The sequence below is a fragment of the Nerophis ophidion genome, linkage group LG03, assembly GCF_033978795.1.
Source record: "Nerophis ophidion isolate RoL-2023_Sa linkage group LG03, RoL_Noph_v1.0, whole genome shotgun sequence".
Taxonomy (NCBI): Eukaryota; Metazoa; Chordata; class Actinopteri; order Syngnathiformes; family Syngnathidae; genus Nerophis; species Nerophis ophidion.
In genome coordinates, this window is record NC_084613.1 from 80,189,622 (window position 1) to 80,214,722 (window position 25,101).

General features: G+C 39.3%; 1 protein-coding gene across 1 annotated transcript in view; it reads right to left on the reverse strand.

The window, feature by feature from the left end:
- Positions 1-342: 342 nt before the first annotated feature.
- The window catches only part of LOC133550098 (TLE family member 5-like), a 27,276-nt gene continuing 2,517 nt past the window's right edge, over positions 343-25,101 (reverse strand). Inside the window, exons 2-7 of the mRNA XM_061896171.1 lie at positions 12,753-12,850; positions 11,990-12,053; positions 11,854-11,898; positions 11,706-11,768; positions 11,535-11,609; positions 343-3,017 (exon numbers count right to left, since the gene is read on the reverse strand). Of these exons, the coding sequence (XP_061752155.1) occupies positions 2,778-3,017; positions 11,535-11,609; positions 11,706-11,768; positions 11,854-11,898; positions 11,990-12,053; positions 12,753-12,850 (585 nt within the window). The 3' untranslated portion in view covers positions 343-2,777. The remainder of the gene's footprint in view (positions 3,018-11,534; positions 11,610-11,705; positions 11,769-11,853; positions 11,899-11,989; positions 12,054-12,752; positions 12,851-25,101) is intronic.

Genomic DNA, 25,101 nt, shown 5'->3' on the forward strand with positions numbered 1-25,101 from the left:
TATCTGCACACACAGTAACATAACATTAAAATAGTCATATACTTTCCTATTTTATGTAATTTTCCGTCATATACTTTCTTACTGTAAGTGTTACTATATTTGTATGTAATTTTCTGTCAAACATTGAGACTACTTTACTAAAGCAACACAAGTACATTGACAATAAACATCACAGCAACCGTATTAAACTCTACCATAACCACAGATTTTTAAAATGACGGTTCATTACACAACTATGAATTCGTTTATATTGCTGGTAAGATGCTAATAAAATGTCTGAATATTGAAAGGCTATTTGTCCACAGTTTGTATCGGAGCCAAAGACAACGCGGTCACTCCTCGTCCAATCAATCACATCTTTTATTTGTAAGGCACCAGAGAAGCTCCCTTACTGCTAAAAGGTTGATTTGTTGTCATTAGCTTACACAGTTTTTCCACTTTACATCTTTTCTTTTTTTTTTCTTCTTCTTCTTCTTCTTGTTGTCTTAGCTTTCGAAAACACATTTTTTGTTTTTCACAAAAAAAGGATCAAACATTTACAAACTGAGCAAAGTGTTGCAGAGGATGAGAGAAAGAGAGGAAAAACAAAAATGGACATTGTGCCTCTTAATGTAACGCGCGCGCACACACACACGCACACAAACAAATCTTCCATGTTACACACACGTTAAAAAGCAGCTTTGAAACATACAAAAATGCTTTAAAAAATATGTATATTGATATATTCATATGTATACAAATTGGCCCTTCTCAGCGCAAAACCAAAAACACGCACACAGCATTCATTTGACTGTTACCAGGGAGGACATTTTCATATTTAGGGGAAATTATTTTAGCACAGAGTCGCCACTTAAGTGCTTTTACGAAATAGGTAAATGGAGAAAAAGCAATTAGAAAAGTAGATAAAAAGTTTTCAGGGAGTAGTCTAAGCTCTGGTTGGGGGTTTGAAAGAACTACATTCTAACTGACTTCAGATCAGCCTTGCGAGTGTGTGACGTCACACCAAGTGCCAATGAGAACAGCGCTGCCCCCTGCTGGCCATATGCAGAAGCGCCATTGATAATTCCAAAACTGACACACACAAAAAAAAAAAACTACCCTGTGAATAAATATTGTAAGATTTTTTTATATGCATTTATATTTGTGTGTATATTTAGTTTATACCTCATTCAGGACACATCAGTCATCACAGCAGAATTACTTACTAACTTTCAATGAATAAACATGTAATAATAGGAAAACTCCGCATTGAAAATTGATTAGCAGAATATTGCGAGAGCAAAGTTGTAATATTACAAAAAATGTGTCATAATTTTACTCGAAACTCTTCTTTATTTTACGCAACAAATCAAGTTTTGCCAAAGGAAGTTGAGGAAAAATCAAACATTACAATTAAAATATTAATTTGCGCAAATTGTTTTTTTAACAAATGAAATGGAAATTAAATAGAACGGAAATTGTAATTTGGGGGGAAGGAATTTGTTTTTAATTTGTAATTTGATGCACCAAAGATGTCCGTTTATGTAAAAAGAGAAGAGTTGAATTTTACGAAAATGATGTCTTAACCTTCTATGAAAAAGAAAGTTTAAATTATGAAATATAATTTTATTTTAAAAAAACTGAAAAATATTTTCACATGAATAAAAAAGTAAAGTAGAAATGAGATTTTTTTTTTTTTATTTAGAATAGAACTGTTAAGAAAAAAATAACTTTTTGTATAAAAACAAAACATACTATTTTATGGAAACTAAATTGTACTTTTATGCAAAAAAATACTATTATTTTAACCCTTATCTTTTCTTTTTGTCAGTGTGACCCTTCTAGTTATTTATATGCTTGAAAGAAAAGCTGCCGTTAATCAAGCGAGAGAAAAAAGTGACTTCTCTTCTGTATGTTTTGATCAAATAAAGACTGGACCAGCAGGGGAAGCTGTAGTAAGAATGTAAACCATCCATCCATCTTCTACTGCTTGTCCCTCTCAGGTTCAACAAAAAAAAAGGTGCTTCAAGCAAGTAAGAGTTCAATCATAACAAATAAAAAATGTTTTAATTTTCTCCCCAAATACGCACACACACACACACACACACACACACACACACACACACACACACACACACACACACACACACACACACACACACACACACACACACACACACACACACACACACACACACACACACACACACGCAAGCACATATTTTCCATTTCTAATCTGCCTGCAGTTTCACACAAAAAAAACTTTTTAAGACAAATCCCCTCCAAAGCAGCCTCAGGTGGATCAAGTACACGATACGTTCCAAAGCGTTGTCATGGAATAAAACCCCATCAGATGGGATTGAGGTACGCAGCTGAGTGGCGTTGCAAAACAAATAAAGCAGTAAAATCAAGTAAATATTTTTTTAAAAGTGAAGGGTGACGTTTTGAGGTTGACTGTTCCTTTGAGAAACATTTTCATTGGACTACAAATGAACAAAGGTCCAGTAATTAAGTGAAGGACCGAGGAACGTTAGAGGGACTGGAGGGGAAGCAAAGAAATGAAAAGAAGAAGAAGAGCGTGAAGGCTGTCACTCCAAACAAACAAACAAACAAACAGTGGCTTGCACTACAATGGCGTCTAAGTCAAAATCTACAAGCATGAGTCTACTAAGTCCACTAAATAATAATATCTACACGTCACTCCTCGCCAGACATTGTCTCTGCTCTTCTTAACAACACTGGCACCCACCTCCGCGCACACAGTGACAGCTTTACCTCAGAGACCCGTCAGAAACCCTTTAGTCGGACTTGTCCCCGTCCTCCGGTCTGGGCGCTCTCTCGGCGCCGTCGCGGGCCTTGTCCTCCTTGGCTGCCTGGGCCTGACCGTGAGAGTAGTTGGCCAAGATGGAAGACAGCGACAGCAGGCCCGAGCTGGACGAAACGGCCGGCAGGGTGGGTGGGGTCAGGCCCAGAGGCAGCGGGGCCACGGGCAGGGCCAGACCCTGCAGCTGGGACAGGTGCTGGACTTGCAGCTGTTGCTGCAAATGACACATATATATACTTTTAGATATCCCTGATTTACTTAACTAAACACTGGGGTTGCGCAATATAGACGATATATTTATTTATTTATTTTATTTATTTATTTATTTCGGCAATCTTCACATAAAACAAAGAACAACAACAAAAAAAAAAGAAAAAAAACCACTCATCTGAGCAATGATTGAGCCGAAAGGGTGTAGGTTGAAGCATCCATCCATCCATCCATTTTCTACCGCTTATTCCCTTTCGGGGTCGCGGGGGGCGCTGGCGCCTATCTCAGCTACAATCGGGCGGAAGGCGGGGTACACCCTGGACAAGTCGCCACCCCATCGCAGGGCCAACACAGATAGACAGACAACATTCACACTCACATTCACACACTAGGGCCAATTTAGTGTTGCCAATCAACTTATCCCCAGGTGCATGTCTTTGGAAGTGGGAGGAAGCCGGAGTACCCGGAGGGAACCCACGCATTCACGGGGAGAACATGCAAACTCCACACAGAAAGATCCCGAGCCTGGATTTGAACCCAGGACTGCAGGACCTTCGTATTGTGAGGCAGACGCACTAACCCCTCTGCCACCGTTGAAGCAACGCTTATATAAACCTACCCCATCACAACAAGAACAAGGTTCAAAATATATAAAATCTAAAACATGCTTCACTTATATTACTTTTTTTTTTTCTCCTTTTCCCTAAACAATATATAAGCAACATATATGTAGCACACGTCCCACACACACAGTTCAACATTCAAATCAAACATATACATTTGCACACCCATATATATACATATACATATATATACATTATATATACACAATTTATCCAAATTCCACACAAAGTGGCAATATATAAATTTCAATATAACCTATATGTACAATTATGAAATCACAAATTGTATCTATCTACATATTACATATTATTGTCTTTCTAAAACAATGTTTGCTCTTCTTTCTTATATTTACTAATGAGAAATGATTTAAAAGCTTTTTAAACTGGTTTATGTTGGTGCTGTGTTTTATTTCATCCTTTAAACAGTTTCATATTTTAACCCCTGCTATTGTTATACTCATTCGTTTCTGCGTTGTTCTACAATATTGGATCTTAAAAAGTAGTTCTCGTAAATTATAATTCCCTTCTCTCTGTAAAAATCTTCTCTGTAACCCTGTTGGAAGTGAATCTTTACTTGCTTTATAAATCATTTGGGGAGTCTTGAGTTGGATGAGATCTGGTAGTTTTAAATCAAATGTTTTTATAAATAATCCATTAGTGTGTTCTCGGGGTCCTGTGTTATGTATCAGTCTGATGGCCCTTTTTTGCGTTATGAATAGTGGTTGGATGTTCGTCCTATATGTATTTCCCCAAACTTCTAGACAGTAACTCAAATATGGTAAAATAAGTGTACAATAAAGAGTGTGTAATGTTTTTGGATGAAGAATGTGCCTTGTTTTACCCAGGACTGCAATACTTCTCGCCAACTTCCCTTTGATGTATGTAATGTGGGACTTCCAGCAGATCCTGTGGTCCAAGATCACACCCAAAAATTTGATTTTGTTTACTCTTTCTATACTAACATTGTCTATATATAATTTTACATCTATATCATTTCTCTTATTTCCAAATAACATAAAGTTAGTTTTATTTAGGTTTAATGATAATTTATTAGCATCAAACCATTTTTTTTATATATAAATGGTATACTTTTGGCCAACGATAGAGATTTTAATACTCTCATCATATTGTGTATAACATAACAATGGGACCTCGGACTATGTTAACGTGTTCGGTTCTTGGCCCTGCACTCTTCAGCATCTACATCAGGGCTAGGGAACCTATGGCTCGCGAGCCAGATGTGGCTCTTTTGATGACTGCATTTGGCTCTCGGATAAATCTGAGCTGACGTTGCTTAACACGTTAAATAATGAATAATTCCACTTGTAATCACAGTGTTAAAAATAACATTAAAAATATAAAATATTGTCATGCATTTTTATGTTCAATAAGTTGGTAAGAAGTCATTTAATTATTATTGGTTAGTGTGGGGCTTGCCCTCCAGGGGGTTCTTCAGACCACCAAGCACTGACATGAGAGCCAGTTTCAGGGTTACAATATTGTTTTATTTTTCAAAAAGTCTCTCAGTTGCTTTCCAGCAATTGTCTTTTTCTCTTTTGTTCTCGCTCGTGCTTTGGTTTCTAGCCCTAAGCCCGTCTCTCCTCCTGGCTGCTGCTTATAACATAGCGACAGGTGATCAGATAAAAAGGCCCAGGTGGGCCGTCTACACACCTGTCGCTGAATTCAAGGCCGGTCCTGGCAACACGCTGCTTCGCTGCAGGCCCGCAGGCCGTGCCCCCTCAACAGTTAGCTTCCGAATAGCAATGTTATTACAAAGAATATGAGACCTCTCTAGAAATGTTGGTCTTTATTAAAAATGCATGCGTTTTGTTGTGTTCAGTGTTAAAAAAAATATTATATGGCTCTTACAGAAATACATTTTAAAATATTTGGCTTCTTGGCTCTCTCAGCCAAAAAGGTTCCCGACCCCTGATCTACATGCTGCCGCCAGGTGACATCATACGCAAATACGGTGTTAGCTTTCACTGTTATGCTGATGACACCCAACTCTACATGCCCTTAAAGCTGACCAACACGCTAGATTGCCGTCAGTTGGAGGCGTGTCTTAATGAAATTAAACAATGGATGTCCGCTAACTTTTTGCAACTCAACGCTAAGAACACGGAAATGCTGATTATCGGTCCTGCTAGACACCCAGACACCTATTTATTAATACCATCTTAACATTTGACGACCAAACAATTACCGTATTTTTTGGACTACAAGTCGCAGTATTTTTAATTGTTTCGCTGGGGGTGCGTCTTATACTCAGGAGCGACTTGTGTGTGAAATTATTAACACATTAACGTAAAATATCAAATAATGTCATTTAGCTCATTCACGTAAGAGACTAGACGTATAAGATTTCATCGGATTTAGCAATTAGAGTGACAGATTGTTTGGTAAACGTATAGCATGTTCTACAAACCCCGTTTCCATATGAGTTGGGAAATTGTGTTAGATGTAAATATAAACAGAATACAATGATTTGCAAATCCTTTTCAAACCATATGCAGTTGAATGCACTACAAAATCAAGATATTTGATGTTCAAACTCATAAACTTTATTTTTTTTTTTGCAAATAATTAACTTAGAATTTCATGATTGCAACACGTGTCAAAGTAGTTGGGAAAAGGGCATGTTCACCACTGTGTTTCATCACCTTTTTTTAACAACACTCAAACCTCTGGAAACTAACGAGACACATTGTTGAAGCTATTCAGATGGAATTCTTTCCCATTCTTGTTTTATGTACAGCATAAGTTGTGGTATTTTAGGCTTCATAATGCGCCACATATTTTCAATGGGAGACTGGTCTGGACTACAGGCAAGCCAGTCTAGTAAGCAGGGGCGTCCATGATAACGTTGTTTGGATGACAACATATGTTGCTCCAAAACCTGTGTGTACCTTTCAGCATTAATGGTGCCTTCACAGATGTGTAAGTTACCCATGCCTTGGGTACTAATACACCCACATACCATCACAGATGCTGGCTTTTGAACTTTGCACCTAGAACAGTCCTGATGGGTCTTTTTCCTCTTTGGTCCGGAGGACACGACGTTCACCGTTTCCAAAAAACAATTCGAAATGTGGACTCGTCAGACCACAAAACACTTTTCCACTTTGCATCAGTCCATCTTAGATGAGCTCGAGCCCAGAGAAGCTGGCGGCGTTTCTGGGTGTCGTTGATAAATGGGTTTGGCTTTGCAAAGCAGAGTTTTAACTTGCACTTACAGCTGTAGCGACCAACTGTAGTTACTGACAGTGGTTTTATGAAGTGTTCCTGAGCCAGTGTGGTGATACCATTTACACACTGATGTCGCTTTTTGATGCAGTACCGCCTGAAGGAACGAAGGCCTGTTATATCATCGCTTACGTGCAGTGATTTCTCCAGATTCTCTGAACCTTTTGATGGTATTACGGACCGTAGATGGTAAAATCCCTAAATTTCTTGCAATAGCCCGTTGAGAAATGTTGTTCTTAAACTGTTTGACAATTTGCTCACGCACTTGTTCACAAAGTGGTGACCGTTTCCCAATCCTTGTTTGTGAATGACTGAGCATTTCACGGAAGCTGCTTTTATACCCAACCATGGCACCAACCTGTTCCCAATTAGCCTGCACACCTGTGGGATGTTCCAAATAAGTGTTTGATGAGAATTCCTCAACTTTTTCAGTACTTATTGCCACCTTTCCCAACTTCTTTGTCACGTGTTGCTGGCATCAAATTCTAAAATTAATGATTTGCAAAAAAAAAAAGGTTTATCAGTTTGAACATTAAATATGTTGTCTTTGTAGCATATTCAACTGAATATGGGTTGAAAATGATTTGCAAATCATTGTATTCTGTTTATATTTACATCTAACACAATTTCCCAACTCTTATGGAAACGGGGTTTGTATATGTTATAGTTATTTGAATGATTCTTACCGTAATATGTTACATTAACATACCAGGCACCTTCTCAGTTGGTTATTTATGCGTCATATAAAGTACACTTATTCAGCCTGTTATTCACTATTTTTCATTTATTTTAAATTGCCTTTCAAATGTCTATTCTTGGTGTTGGGTTTTATCAAATAAATTTCCCCCAAAAATACGACTTATACTCCAGTGCGACTTATATATGTTTTTTTCCTTCTTTATTATGCATTTTCGGCAGGTGCGACTTATACTCCGAAAAATACGGTGCACAAGGCGACTCGGTAAAGAATCTGGGTGTTATCTTCAACCCAACTCTCTCGTTTGAGTCACACATTAAGAGTGTTACTAAAACGGCCTTCTTTCATCTCCGTAATATCGCTAAAATTCGTTCCGTTTTGTCCACTAGCGACGCTGAGATCATTATCCATGCGTCTGTACGTCACCTCTCGATTACTGTAACCTATTATTTTCGGGTCTACCTATGTCTAGCATTAAAAGATTATAGTTGGTACAAAAGTTGCCACCTGCACTGGCTTCCTGTGCACTTAAGATGTGACTTTAAGGTCGTACTACTTACGTATAAAATAGTACACGGTCTAGCTTCATCCTATCTTGCCGACTGTATTGTACCATATGTCCCGGCAAGAAATCTGCGTTCAAAGAACTTCGTCTTATTAGTGATTCCCAGAACCCCAAAAAAGTCTGTGGGCTACAGAGCGTTTTCTATTCGGGCAACCAGTACTCTGGAATTCCCTGCCGGTAACACTGGGTTGAGTTTCTCCTTGCCCTGATGTGTGATCTGAACCAAGGATGTCGTTATGGCTGTGCAGCCCTTTGAGACACTTGTGATTTAGGGCTATATAAATGAACATTGATTGATTGATTGAGTGTATGCTGATGACACATTGTCACTGTATCGCACAAATCTGTCAAGGACAAGCGAACGACTGCGTCCTCAGCGTAATATTGTGACCTTGCTGGCGGCTCATGTCTCTCCGAAGTGCAAAATCCCTTTTAAGTCAGCAATCCTCACCTCCACAGTGGCAAATAAACTACATTTCTTACAAGTATCATCAGGAGAATATGCTAACCGCTATGCCACAGGTTTTGAATAAAAAAATAGGGGGGCGGATTAATACAAAGAGACTGGAATGATATCAATTATAGCATCAGTACTGTATATGGTCGATATTACAGGAGTTAGATCAATATTTTTTTTACAACCAAAAACTCTTGTCGTATTTGTTATTGTTTACAAACACAAGAAATATGTTTGGATAAGGATTTAAGGGCAAAAACCACATGATTTAAATCCGAGTGAGTTGTAAGAAATGATTAAAATATTTAACTGATGTTACACCATCATTCTGTGTTTTTGACTGATTGTAATTTCGATTAAAAATTGAATTTTATTTATATATATATATATATATATATTAGGGGTGTAACGGTACGTGTATTTGTATTGAACCGTTTCGGTTCGGTGCGGAGGCGTACCGAACGAGTTTCCTTCCACACGGACATATTAAGTAGAGTAAACAATACTCTAAATACTGGACATTTGAGGCATTTAAGAAACTCTGCCCTGACAGCTCCGCAAAAGAGGACGTATGGTCAGTTCATCCTAGCCCGGTCGCTGCTAGCATGCTAGCAAAAGAGGACATGTCCGGTGCTAGCAGCGATCGGGCTCGAATAGACTTACGACCGTCACAGATTGTTATTTATTACTTCGGCACTCCTGTCTTGCTCTGTATATTGTACAGTATTTGTATTTTGTACTTCTATAGTGTTTTGTATATTGTACAGAATTGCTTATTATTTTTTATTGGATGGTAGTCTGTTTATTTCAATTGTTAGTTTTTCCTTTATTACCTCTTGTGTCATTTATTTCACCCCATATTTGTTCCTTAAAGACACCTTAAGTTGGAGTCTTTAATCTCGTTATATGCAAATATAATGACAATAAAGTTCATTCTATTCTATTCTATTCATACGTCCTCTTTTCATCGGACATGTCCTCTTTTGCGGGACTGTCAGGGCAGGGTTTCTTAAATTCCTCAAATGTCCGGCATTTTGAGTTATGGTTGCGTGTATTAACAATGTACGTTCAGGGTTAAGGGGTAAAAAAAAAAAACCATTGTGCGCGCAGCAACATTCGTGAGGGAAGGGCAGAGAGCGAGAGAGTTATGATAAACGCGCATGCGTCTCCAGGCTCTGCTTTTTATCCATTGATTTATCAGATATAATTTTTTGTTATCTATAGCAGGGGTTTCAAAAGTGTGCCCTGGAGGCCATTTGCAGCCCACAGCTAATGTTTTAAAAGGCCACGGCACATTATAAAAATACTATTAAAATAAACAAAAACATATCAAAACTGAAATAAAAAAGCTTGAAGGTTAAATGTAATTTAGAAAAAGTTGCAATGTTGACTAATAAAACATCCATTCATCCATCCATTTTCTACCGCTTATTCCCTTTAGGGGTGGCGGGGGGCGCTGGCGCCTATCTCAGCTACAATCGGGCGGAAGGCGGTGTACACCCTGGACAAGTCACCACCTCATCACAGGGCCAACACAGATAGACAGACAACATTCACACTCACATTCACACACTAGGGCCAATTTAGTGTTGCCAATCAACCTATCCCCAGGTGCATGTCTTTGGAAGTGGGAGGAAGCCGGAGTACCCGGAGGGAACCCACGCAGTCACGGGGAGAACATGCAAACTCCACACAGAAAGATCCCCAGCCTGGGATTGAACCCAAGACTGCAGGACCTTGGTATTGTGAGGCAGGCGCACTAATAAAACAAAGCTGTTTTTTTTTCTATCAAACTGTCATTGCTCAAAACATAATATTGACTCAAAATCAATGTTATTATGAATTATTGACCTATCCAAGGTTCCCATTACTTCACATCAAATATTCCAGTAAGAAAAATATTTTTGGTGGAAGATTTTGCAAATTTGGTAAATAAATATCCAAAATAATTATCCATCCATCCATCAATTTTCTACCGCTTATTCCCTTTTGGGGCCACGGGGGGCACTGGCGCCTATCTCAGCTACAATCGGGCGGAAGGCGGGGTACACCCTCATTGTTTTCTTAATGTACCGAAAATGAACCAAACCGTGACCTCTGAACCGAGGTACGTATCGAACCGAAATTTTTGTGTACCGTTACACCCCTAATATATATATACATATATATATACACATACACTTTTTTTTTAAATACTCCAACTATAAAATTACTCAATTAATAATAACAACGGCCAAACCCTAAAACAATTAACAGCAATAAATGAGGGATTACTGGATTCAGTTTTAAGGGTAGAAATGTAACATTACGAGAATAAGTGCTAAAAATTTGACTAAAACAAAAATCATGATTTAATTTTTTAATTTTTTTTATCATTTAGGCCAGGGGTCGGGAACCTTTTTGGCTGAGAGAGCCATGAAAGCCAAATATTTTAAAATGTATTTCCTTGAGAGCCATATCATATTTTTTTAACACTGAATACAACTAAATGCATGCATTTTTTAAGTAAAACCAACATTTTTAGAGTATAATAAGTCTCTAATTATTTTTAATAACATTGTTATTTATTGAACAGGTGCAGTAGAAAACGGATGGATGGATTAAAATGCATGAGAATGTTTTATATTTTGATAGTTATTTTTAACATCGTGATTACCAGCGGAATTATTCATTACTTATCGTGTTAAGCAATGTCAGCTAAGATTTATCTGAGAGCCAGATGCAGTCATCAAAAGAGCCACATCGGGCTCTAGAGCCATAGGTTCCCTACCCCTGATTTAGGCACTTTTAGTCATAATTTCATTTGCATTTTTTTATAGGAATTAAAACTAAAATGTGTTGCTAACTAAAGTTATGTTTTAAAAAACAACTTTTTGGTAAAAGAGAACAAGGAAACGGAGAGGAAAGTTGTAAGTATCCAAGAGAAGACCAACCCGTATGATGGAGTTCATTTCAGGGGGCGTGACCTGCTTGGCTCGCTCGATGGCACCCATGACTTGCTGCTGATGCTGCGTCGAGTACACACAAACAAGATATTACAGAGTATTAGTGTACGTTACAGCTGAGTGCGGCGGGATGTTTGACGACATGCAGCCGCTCGTTACCTCCTGGGACAGGTAAGGCAACACCTGAGCGCAGATGCCGTTCAATCTCTTGACTATTTCAGCCTGAAGGAGGACACAGAGGATAAAGAGCGTGAGAGACGAGGAGACGACGACGACATATTAGAGCGACAAGAAGAAGCAAGTTCACCTGTTTGTGCATTTCAATATTCAGCCCGTAGGACATTTCATAGTACTGCAATACAGAAGCAGGATCAACGTGTGAGTAGTAATACATCATTGTATGTACTGCAAAAACACCTGTAAGGACGGGACGCCAAACTCACCATGATGTAGTGACGCTGCATCTCCGACTTTTCTGAGGCAAGTTTGTCACATTCCAACTTCAAACTGCAAGAAGAAAAAAACAAAGTGAGGAGCTCCACAAACCACGTTAAACCCAGATTCCGATCTAACAAAGGTCTTAACTCATTCTCTTTCTATGCCACATCAATGTGGAATGCACTCCCAACAGGTATAAAAGTAAGTGCATCTCTATATTCCTTCAAAACCGCTCTAAAACAACACCTCCAGGCAACTTCAACACTTTACTATTACCCTCCTCCATTCACATCCCATCTCCCCGGATTATAAACAACTCAAATGTACTTCTAATGTATATACTTGTTCTTATGCTATGTGAACTCACTATGTTCTCTGCTGGCTGTACATATCCTACTAAATAAGACCTACACTGTTTCAATGTCCACATTTCTCTGTTGATGACTGAAGTTCTGATATCAACCAAAGCTCCTCATCCCACCCCCCGGATTGTAAATAATGTAAATAATTCAATGTATATACTATGATGATTAACTTGTGTGATGATTGTATTATGTTGATAGTATATACTTGTACCATTAATTGATTAACGTGGACCCCGACTTAAACAAGTTGAAAAACTTATTTGTGTGTTACCATTTAGTGGTCAATTGTACGGAATATGTACTGTACTGTGCAATCTACTAATAAAAGTATCAATCAATCAATCAATCAAAGGACTCAGGCAGCGCTGCTCAACATCACCACGTGACCGTGCGTCTTCTTTACCTGTGGTATTGTGCTTGGAGGAACTGGAACTCGTCCTTGATGCGGTCACACGAGTCCGAGGTGGTAAACTTGAGAGCTTGGCCGGACTGAGCGGATGCCTGAACACAAAATTTAGATGTAGGGTAAAAAGACATTTTCACAGTGGTTCACTTCCTTTTTACGCTTGTGGGATGGTTGATATTCAAAGTTATAACTAGGGATGCACCGATTAATCGGTAACCGAATATATTCGGCCGAATATGGCAAAAAAAAGCCACATTCGGCCTTCGGTGGAATGAGTTAAAAGCAAGGCCGAATAGTGGCGTTTGACGCAAAGACGCAATTTTTTGACGCGGTGACGCAATCAACCAACGTGCAGTGTTAAATTTAAATTGTTTTATACATAGTTAGTTTCCTTCTTTTTATTCTGAAGCTGGAGTACTGTTATTGACAAATCTGTTCTGGCCTGGGATATGTTGTGTACCTGTATAAGTGTATGAGGTTACAAGCACACACTTATTGAGATTTAGTGGGGCCTCTGTTTACCTTATTAGCCTGTTGTGTAGGCTACCCGTATAAGTGTATGAGGTTACAAGCACACACTTAATTGAGATTTACTTGAGCCTTCTGTTTGCATTATTAGCATATCTACTGTGGCTAAGCAGACTTTTGACAAAAGGACAATAAGTCATTTGTTGTGGGTTTATCCACTTTAATGCACTTTGTTTTTTTTGGGGAATGCATGTTTTGTTTGAAGGCCTAATATAAATGAAAAACTGTGCTTTTTTTTAATAGCAAAGGCTACTGGAATATTAAAAAAAGTCAATATTCAATAAAAATTTACTTTATTTGAAAAACATGTCTAAAAATTTATTCTAGGCTATTTATGCAATATAAAAAAGTTGTGAAAAACTGCATTTATTATTCGGTATTTGGTATTCGGCCAAGCCCTCAAATTTTATTCGGTTTCGGCCAAAAATTTTCATTTCGGTGCATCCCTAGTTATAACTATTGTTGGTTAACTTATTTTTACACTTATATAAGAGGTTAATAAATATATTTTAGTTTATTTTGGTTCGGTAAACGGGTTATACTTGTATGGCCATTTTCTACCTTAAAAAGGTACTCAAAGCGCTTTGACACTACTTCCACATTCACCCATTCACACACTGATGGCGGGAGCAGGTGCAAAGTGTCTTGCTCAAGTACACAACGAACGTGACGAGGATGGCGAAAGCTGGGATCGAACCTGGTGCCCTCAAGTTGCTGGCACAGCTGCAATACTATCCGAGCCCCGCTACATTGCTGGCTAACAATTTTTTGAGAATTTTACATTTCTATATTATGGGAATAAAACATTAATGAGGACAAAAGGCTTCATTATATCATAATTTAATAAAATAAGTGGATCCATCCATCTTCTTCCGCTTATCCGAGGTCGGGTCACGGGGGGAACAACCTAAGCAGGGAAACCCAGACTTCCCTCTCCCCAGCCACTTCGTCTAGCTCTTCCCGGGGGATCCCGAGGCGTTCCCAGGCCAGCCGGGAGACATAGTCTTCCCAACGTGTCCTGGGTCTTCCCCGTGGCCTCCTACCGGTTGGACGTGCCCTAAACACCTCCCTAGGGAGGAGTTCGGGTGGCATCCTGACCAGATGCCCGAACCACCTCATCTGGCTCCTCTCCATGTGGAGGAGCAGCGGCTTTACTTTTGAGTTCCTCCCGGATGGCAGAGCTTCTCACCCTATCTCTAAGGGAGAGCCCCGCCACACGGCGGAGGAAACTCATTTGGGCCGCTTGTACCCGTGATCTTATCCTTTCGGTCATGACCCAAAGCTCATGACCATAGGTGAGGATGGGAAGGTAGATCGACCGGTAAATTGAGAGCTTTGCCTTCCGGCTCAGCTCCTTCTTCACCACAAATAAGTGGAACAGGCTTTTATTTTATTTTATAAGAAAGAGATTGTAACCTGATTTGTTGGTTAAATTGTTTTTAAATCTGATGAAGATAGTTAATTTTATGAGAAAAACATTGCAGGCTATATTTTTGATGGCATTGTTTTTAAATAAAATGTGATTAATTAGCAAATTTTATGATAAAACACTGAGAAAACATTATTTTCAAGAACATACATGATATTTCATGAGAATCTTTGGAGAAAAAATAAGATTTTATTAGAACTAATGAGAACATTTTAATATTTCTAAAAAAAAAACGGGTTAACATTTTTTTAACTGTTTAAGAGAAACCTTTAGTTTGTGATAAAAAAAATGTTTATGTTCATGTGAATTTCATGAAAAAACAACACTGACTTTTTTTAAGGAAAACATTTTATGAGAATCTTCATGGGGAAAAAGTCAAAAATGTTTAAAATGTGTCGACTTTATGAGAACATGTGTACACTTAATGAGAACATTCTTGAAAATGTTATAACAAAATGTTAACATTTTATTAAAAAGTGGTGAATTTTTTATTTTATTTTCACGTTATGTTCCTGGTTCCCCCTAGGTACTCTGGCTTCCTCCCACCTCCAAAGACATGCACCTGGGGATAGGTTGATTGGCAACACTAAATGGTCCCTAGTGTGTGAATGTGAGTGTGAATGTTGTCTGTCTATCTGTGTTGGCCCTGTGATGAGGTGGTGACTTGTCCAGGCCCCCACGAGAAGGACAAGCGATAGAACATGGATGAATGGAGGGTTACATGTTTACTACATTTTATGTAAACATAAAATGTTCACATTTTAATAGTTTTTTTTGTTTATGAGAAAATATTGTTTACATTTTATGTGAATAAATCGTGAATTTTATGAGAAAACAATGCATGCTACTTTTGGTTAAAACATTTTTTTATTTCATGACAATTGTTTTGCTAAAAACGTTCACCTTGAGAAAATGCGTACATTTTACGAGAACGTGTACATGTCCTTATTATATTACATACAGCATATTATCCATCGAGCCATTTTCTACAGCTTGTCCCTTACGGGATCGCGGGGGGTGCTGGCGCTATTTTATATTATATATTATTTGAAAATTTAAATTTTTTTTACTTTTTTGGAAATTACAAATTTTATGGGAAAACAATGCAGACTCCTTTTTGTTTTTTAAATATTTCATGAACATTTTTATGTGAAAAAACTGTAAATTGTTCGAGAAAATGTGTCAATTAAATAATAATATGTGTACCGTATTTTTTGGAGTATAAGACGCTCCGGAGTATAAGTCGCACCTGCCGAAAATGCATAATAAAGAAGGAAAAAAACATATATAAGTCGCCCTGCAGTATAAGTTGCATTTTTTGGGGACATTTATTTGATGAAGCCCAACACCAAGAATAGACATTTGAAAGGCAATTTAAAATAAAGAATAGTGAACAACAGGCTGAATAAGTGTATGTTATATGACGTATAAATAACCAACTGAGAAGGTACCTGGTATGTTAATATTATGGTAAGAGTCATTCAAACAACTATAACATATAGAACATGCTGTACGTTTACCAAACAATCCGTCACTCCTAATCGCTAAATCCTATGAAATCTTATACGTTTAGTCTCTTACATGAATGAGCTAAATAATATTATTTGATATTTTACGGTAATGTGTTAATAATTTCACACATAAGTCGCTCCTGAGTATAAGTCGCACCGCCGGCCAAACTATGAAAAAAAATGCGACTTATAGTCCGAAAAATGCGGTATATCATCTGAGAACATTCCTAGATTGCATGAGAAAATGTGTAAATGGATGAAAAAATGCATTAATGTTATGAGAAATTAACTTCACTATCTTTTCCAGGGAAAAGGAAATTTTGACCAAATGAAAGCTGTGATGATGCAGAAATTAAAATTAGCCTATTTGTTGTTTTTCTGTGGAAAAGTAAATACAAAACATTGCAGACAGGATTGCAGCGTTTACATCAGGGGTCGGGAACCTTTTTGGCTGAGAGACCCAAAAAGCCAAATAGTTCAAAATGTCTTTCCGTAAGAGCCATATAATATTTTTTTTAACGCAGAACACAACTAAACGCGTGCATTTTTAAGTAAGACCAACATTTCTAGAGTATAATAGGTCTCTTTTTCTTTGTAATAACATTGTTATTCTGAAGCTAACTGTGGAGGGGGCGTGGCCCGCGGGCCTGCAGCAAACTGGGGTGTGCCAGGATCGGCCTCGAAATCAGCGAGAGCTGCGTAGATGGCCCACCTGAGCCCTGTTATCTAATCACTTGTCGCTCTGTTATAAGCAGCAGCCAGGAGGAGAGACGGGGTTGGGGCTGGAGCCAGAGCACGAGCGAGAACGAAAGAAAACAATTCAATTGCTAGTCGTAATGATTTGTGCAGTCCTTTGAGACATTTGTGATTTGGGGCTATATAAATAAACATTGATTGATTGATTGATTGAAAGCAACTGAGAGACTTATTGAAAAATTAAACAATATTGTAACCCTGAAACGGGCTCTCATGTCGGTGCTTGGTGGTCTGAAGAACCCCCAGGAGGGCAAGCCCCACACTGACCAATAATAAATAAATAACTTCTTAACGCAACTTCTTGAACAGATGCGGTAGTAAACGGATGGATGGACTAAAAATGCATGAGAATGTTTTATGTTTTGAACATTATTTTTAACACTTATTACAAGTGGAATTATTCATTACTTATTATGTTAAGCAATGTCAGCTCAGATTTATCCGAGAGCCGGATGCAGTCATCAAAAGAGCCACATCTGGCTCTAGAGCCATAGGTTCCCTACCCCTGGTTTACATGAATGTTTGTTTACTTGAACATTAATCCTTTATCAGCTGTAGCGGGATAAAGAAAACGGTTGCTAGCATTTCTGGTAGACTCCCTGAAAGCTGAGTTTCGCAACTTTTTTTCTTGAAGCAGCAGCTGGGTAAAAAGCCATGGTGATGTACTTCCAAGCAAGATAAAAGGTGGGGATTGAAGAAGTGTGTTTACACACGGCCAGATTAAAATTGTGGGCCCAATGTTGGCCATATGTGGAAGGCATTAGGAGGTCTGCTACTGAGTAGACTACACTTGGGAAACTCTGATCCTGACTTTAATCTCATGCTCTAAACCTCATTACTCTCTATAAAGTGGCGCGAAGGCAAGGGGGGCTGGGGGGTCTACACTGGGATTATTGGACTAACTGCAGACCATCTAGTCGTGGGGTTACACAGGGGCTGAAACTCATCCCGGGGCGGCGTGGCTCACTTGTTAGAGCGACCGTGCCAGCAACTTTAGAGTTACAGGTTCGATTCATGCTTTCGCCAACTAAGTCACTGCCGTTGTGTCCTTGAGCAAGACACTTTACCCACCAGCACGCAGTGCCACCCACACTGGTTTAAATGTAATTTAGATAATGAGTTTCAAAATGCTAAACACTTTGAATAACCCGAGAAAAGCACCATATAAATATAATTTACTTCACATCCTAGAACTATATAAGACAAGTGTATTGCCTCAATCACAGAAAAGTAGAGGAACATTTCAAAATGTCAAACACCCGCTCCCATTAAAATAACGTCTGTTGTTGCCTTGGAGACTCCACACCATTAAGCGAGCAGCGTCACCCCAGCCATTTATCCAAAAGTAAACACCATGTTTTTTACATTACACAAAGTTATTACTTTAAAAATCCCCTTTTTAGGGCTACCATTTCCTGTACACCTGGAAACAGCCATTTTGAAGAGGTGGGGCCCCTACATCACATCCTGTTCATATATACATACATACTAGGGGTGTAACGGTACGTGTATTCGTATTGAACCGTTTCGGTAAGGGGGTTCCGGTTCGGTTCGGAGGTGTAACGAACGAGTTTCCACACGAACATATGAAGTAGCCGCCTAACTTAAGAGTCTTAAAAAGCTGCTCCGCTCCGTTCTGCCTCTGTCTCCTACACAGCAACCAGCATTGTCCCACCCACACAACCATCTGATTGGTTACATATATAGCAATAAAGCCAATCAGCAGTGCGTATTCAGAGCGGTAACAACAAATCAGCAGCGTGTATTTAGAGCGCATGTAGTCAGCGCTTCAGAGTTGAGCAGATTGGTGTTTAGCAGGTGAGCAGCGGACTCTCCCCAGATTATAATAAACACCTCCCAGTCAACGTTCTAGAAACAAACTCTCGCTCGCAGTCCTGGCTTGAGGTGAAGGCTAATTAACTTTTAGCGTAACGTTAGCTCATTGTGCGGTGTGTGTGTGTATGCTAGTGATATAATAATGTAACTGCATCATTAAGCCTACATGAACTCCCTGGTGTTCAGGGATGAATAGTCTCTCCTATTGCTGTTGTACTATTTTTTCATACATAGTTACATTAATTATTAGGAATGTAGCAGCCTAGTTTGATTGGCAGGGCCCCTTCTATCACATGATAAAAATTTAACATTTACATAATAAAAATCAACTACAGGCTTCCCAAATGCTGAAATAAATTAAGCATGATGAGTTGACTTGAAACTGTTTAATATTGCACTTTTTATACGTGGAAGAAAAGTTTTGACATTTTGTTTAATCTGAGCAACTAAATAAATATAAATATAGGATTTCTAAATATGGCAAAAATGATACAAATTCTGGGATTTCGATAAATCTGATTTGGTTCACTTTAGCCCCCAGTAGTCATAGACAATTTGTTCAATGAATAATGGAGACATCAAAGAAGAAAGCTGTAGGTGAGAAGCGGTGTATTGCGGCCACTTTTAGCAACACAAACACAGCCGGTGTTTCATTGTTTACATTCCCGAAAGATGACGGTGAAGCTTTACTATGCAACAGAGCGGTCAAGCAAACACGGTTGGATTGGACCACACACAAAGTACAGTGTATTATGCAGCTATCATTTCCAAAGATCGTGTTTCGAAGAGGGTCCCTTGCGAAGGGCACAGATGGGCATCGCCACCACCCGTCGACTGGAGCTGAAGAAAGGTGCGGGGCCGACCTTCAGGTTGTACATTACGACCATATAATCTCACTAAAACACTAGTAACACAATAAGCAGATAAGGGATTTTCCAGAATTATCCTAGTAAATGTGTCTAATAACATCTGAATCGGTCCCACTGTATAGTCTTTTATTTTTTTCTTTTCTAGTCCTTCACTCTCACTTTCTTCATCCACGAATCTTTCATCTTTGCTCAAATTAAAGGGGAAATCGTCGCCTTCCCGGTCCGAATCGCTCTCGCTGCTGGTGGCCATGATTGTAAACAATGTTCAGACGTTAGGAGCTTCACAACCCGTGACATCCCGCGCACATCGTCTGCTACTTCCGGAACAGGCAAGGCTTTTTTATTAGCGACCAAAAGTTGCTTTATCGTCGATGTTCTCTACTAGATCCTTTCAGCAAAAATATGGCAATATCGCGAAATGATCAAGTATGACACATAGAATGGATCTGCTATCCCCGTTTAAATAAGAAAATCCCATTTTAGTAGGTCTTTAAAATGAGCATATATTAATGCAGTGTGATCAATAATGTTTTAATGTAGACACATAGAATCATCATATTGGTGTGGTTATGCTGGTCCTGCTGGCCCCACTTTGGACGGGACTCTCGCTACTATATTGGATCCACTTTGGACTGGATTCTCACAGTTATGTTAGATCCACTATGGATTGGACTTTCACAATATCATGTTAGACCCGATCGACATCTATTGCTTTTGGTCTATTGCGTTCCTCCACAAGGTTTCTCGTAGTCATCATTGTCTACGTCCCACTGGGAGGAGTTTTTCCTTGCCCTTATGTGGGCTCTACCGAGGATGTTGTTGTGGTTTGTGCAGCCCTTAGAGACACTTGTGATTTAGGGCTATATAAATAAACATTGGTTGATTGATTGGTTATATGCATCAAGTGTTAAAGGCCTACTGAAATGAGATTTTCTTATTTAAACGGGGATAGCAGGTCCATTCTATGTGTCATACTTGATCATTTCACGGTATTGCAATATTTTTGCTGAAAGGATTTAGTAGAGAACATCGACAATAAAGTTAGGAACTTTTGGTCGCTAATAAAAAAATCCTTGGCTGTACCGGAAGTAGCAGACGATGTGCGCGTGACGTCACGGGTTGTGGAGCGCCTAACATCTGAACATTGTTTACAATCAAGGCCACCAGCAGCGAGAGCGATTCGGACCGAGAAAGCGACGATTTCCCCATTATTTTGAGCGAGGATGAAAGTGAGAGGGAAGGACTAGAAAAGAAAAGAAAAAGACTATACAGTGGGACCGATTCAGATGTTATTAGAGATTTACTAGGATAATTCTTTTTTTTAATTATATGTGCTTTTCTTGATGGTATCCTTACATCACACTATATTTTTTACTGCATGCCTTTGGTAAGTGCCGGAGTGAGAAGAGGTTTGAAAATAATTAGCGCATGCTTACTTTTGCCACATGCCTTTGGTAAGTGCAGGAGTGTCAAGAGGTTTTAAAGGCCTACTAAAATTAGATGTTCTTATTCAAACGGGGATAGCAGGTCCATTCTATGTGTCATACTTGATCATTTCGCGATATTGCCATATTTTTGCTGAAAGGATTTAGTAGAGAACATCGACGATAAAGTTCGCAACTTTTGGTCGCTAATAAAAAAGCCTTGCCTGTACCGGAAGTAGCAGACGATGACGTCACAAGGGTGAGGGCTCCTCACAGCCACACATTGTTTTTAATGGGAGCCTCTAGCAGCAAGAGCCATTCGGACCGAGAAAATGACAATTTCCCTATTAATTTGAGCGAGGATGAAAGATTCGTGTTTCATGATATTGATAGCGACGATCTAGGGAAAAAAAAAAAAAACTGATTGCATTGGGACGGATTCAGATGTTTTTAGACACATTTACTAGGATAACTCTGGGAAATCCCTTATCTTTCTATTGTGTTGCTAGTGTTTTAGTGTGTTTAACAGTTTCTGATAGTCGGAGGGGTGTGTCCACGGGTGTGTTGTGGTTTGTGCAGCCCTTTGAGACACTTGTGATTTAGGGCTATATAAATAAACATTAATTGATTGATTGGTTATATGCATCAAGTGTTAAAGGCCAACTGAAAGTGGATTTTTTTATTCAAATGGGGATAGCAGGTCCATTCTATGTGTCATACTTGATCATTTCGCGATATAGCCATATTTTTGCTGAAAGGATTTAGTAGAGAACATCGACGATAAAGTTCCCAACTTTTGGTGCTAAGAGAAAAGCCTTGCCTCTACCGGAAGTCGCAGACGATGATGTCACATGTTGATTGCTCCTCACATCCTCACATTGTTTTCAATGGGAGCCTCCAACAAAAAGAGCTGTTCGGACCGAGAAAATGACAATCTCCCCATTAATTTGAGCGAGGATGAAAGATTCGTGTTTGAGGAAATTGATAGCGACCGACTAGGAAAAAAAAAAAAAAGTAAAAAAAAAAAAAGCGATTGCATTGGGACGGATTCAGATGTTTTTAGACACATTTACTAGGATAATTATGGAAAATCCCTTATCTTTCTATAGTGATGCTAGTGTTTTAGTGAGTTTAACAGTTTCTGATAGTCGGAGGGGTGTGTCCACGGCTGTGTTGACGCGCAGTGTCTCAGGGAAGTCGACGGCAGCTTTATGGCCGGCACAAGCTCAGCGGATCTCAGGTAAGAGGCGACTTTTTACCACAATTTTCTCACCGAAACCTGCTGGTTGACATTCGGTCGGGATCCATGTTCGCTGTGATCCATAGTAAAGTTTCACCTCTGGGAATTTTAAACAAGGAAACACCGTGTGTTTGTGTGGCTAAAGGCTAAAGCTTCCCAACTCCATCTTGCTACTTTGACTTCTCCAATATTAATTGAACAAACTGCAAAAGACTCCGCAACACAGATCTCCAAAATACTGTGTAATTATGCCGTTAAAGCAGACGACATTTAGCTGTGTGTGTGCGTACCGCTCACACGTCCTAAAAACCGTGACGTCTTGCGTACACGTCATCATTACACGACGTTTTCAAGACGAAACTACCGGGAAATTTAAAATTGTAATTTGGTAAACTAAAAAGGCCGTATTGGCATGTGTTGCAATGTTAATATTTCATCATTGATATATAAACTATCAGACTGCGTCAAGGGCGTAGAATTGGGTAGGGACGCTAGGGACATGTCCCTACCAATATCCAGCCGCTACTGTGTAGTCACTATCAATACAAGCGCTGCCCGTAATGTTTAGTCAATGATTATGGCACAGAAAGGGTTAAATGTCGGTCTCTGCTAGAAGTCCCGCCTTTAACCTAAATATCGCTCCCTGATTGGTTGCCGCTTTCATGCTAACTTACGTGTGATTGGCTGTCACTCCTCACTGTGGAAAAAACAGTCCCACCTATCCAGACGTTAGCTCCAAATTAGCACTGCATCTCGTCTTTTCCTTCGCTTTTTTCCCAGGTGAAAGTCAATGCTCAGTCCCCTCTACCATTGTTAACCCTCCCCGTAGGTGAACATTAACCTTAAACATGTGAATTCAACTACTTTAGTCCGTTTTTTAACATCGTAAAAACATCAGCTGTCCTTTTCTACGGACTGCAACAGTCCGTTGTCATGGATACATGACAACGACTTCCATTCATACGTGCCTGAGGCGTAGTTATAGCCTACGCTGTGATAAGGCTTTAGAATAGTAGCCGTGCTCAATATTTAAACCAAGGTTAACAGCCAATCAGATCGCCGGATTTCACCTTTTCCGTTTAATTTTTTTTAGTTTCATGTATTATATTTACAGTACAAAAGCAGCAATAGAAAGAAGTAAATGAAGGGAAAAATTGTGAGTGATTTAAACACAAGTTGGGGAAAAGATTATTACGGTTCATTTATGTTTATTTACAATGTTGTATTGCATGAATGTATTTCGGATGTTGTTGATGTTAATTGACAGTATGATGCACAGTTGCACTACAGCAGTGGCTCTCAAACTTTTTTTGTCATCCCCCACTTTGGACAAGGGGGAGTTTTCAAGCCCCATCTGCCCCCATCGCCCAAATAGAACGCTAATGCTAAGATTAACATTTTCAAATTTATTGAACATCAAGTAACATGTTGAATTATATTTATATAGCGCTTTTCTCGAGTGACTCAAAGCGCTTTACATAGTCAAACCCAATATCTAAGTTACATTTAAACCAGTGTGCGTGGCACTGGGAGCAGGTGGGTAAAGTGTCTTGCCCAAGGACACAACGGCAGTGACTAGGATAGCGGAAGCGGGACTCGAACCTGCAACCCTCAAATTGCTGGCACGGCCACTCTACCAACCGAGCTATACCGCCCCATCAAGTTGTATACATTCAAACTCAATAACATAAAATAACATCAAGTTCAATATTAAATAAAATAACTGTGCAGCTGTGGTATAACTTGCATCAAGTTCAATAATATATCAAATAACTTGCATCAAGTTAAATAATAAATTGATTAAAAGTGCCACTTTCTTGTGTTTTGATAAAATTTACCGCGCTCACATTTGTTAAAACCTCATTGAGTCCAGGGCTGAGCTGCCAATGCGCATTTGGCGCAACCCTCTTTATTAGAGCCTGCAGCCCGTTTCTTGACCCTGCCACGGTCTGTGCGCCACCAGAGCAAAAGCCCACACAGTTTTCCCCATTTAAGGTCGTGTTCTTTGAGGAAACTGTCCATTATCCTGAACAGCTCATCAGCACTGGCTCTAATTTTTTTTTGTATTTGCAAAACAGCGAATCCTCGCACAGTGACTCGCCATTCACAAAGCGGACGTATCACGTATGCGATGAACAGGCAGTCTTTATTGCCGTCAGTAGCTTCGTCCGCTTGTAAAGCAAAACGACTTTCTTTTAATTTGTCTACGAGTTGTTCCTCAAGATCACTTGCAATGTCGCATATACATCTCGCAACTGTGTCGTTTGACAGTGATTTACAGTTTGTATAGAAAATGGGGTTGTAAAAAAAAAAATCTAAGAATATAATAAAAAAATATATAAAAAAATTAAAGTTACATTTATTTTTATTTTTTTCAAGAACCCTGCCGAGAATATAGAGCTGGTCCACAGTTCCACGACCAGGACGAAAACCACACTGTTCCTCCTGAATCCGAGGTTCGACTATCCGGCGTGGCCTCCTCTCCTGTACACCTGAATAAACCTTACCGGGAAGGCTGAGGAGTGTGATCCCACGATAGTTGGAACACACCCTCCGGTCCACCTTCTTAAAGAGAGGAACCACCACCCCGGTCTGCCAATCCAGAGGTACCAGGAGTCTTGTTCACGAGTGAGGGAAGAGTGGATCGTGAGATCGACAGGCGGATCGGTGGGGCGTCTTCAGTAATGCGGACGTTGTACCGATCCGTTGTGGTAAAGAAGGAGTTGAGCCGGAAGGCAAAGCTCTCAATTTAC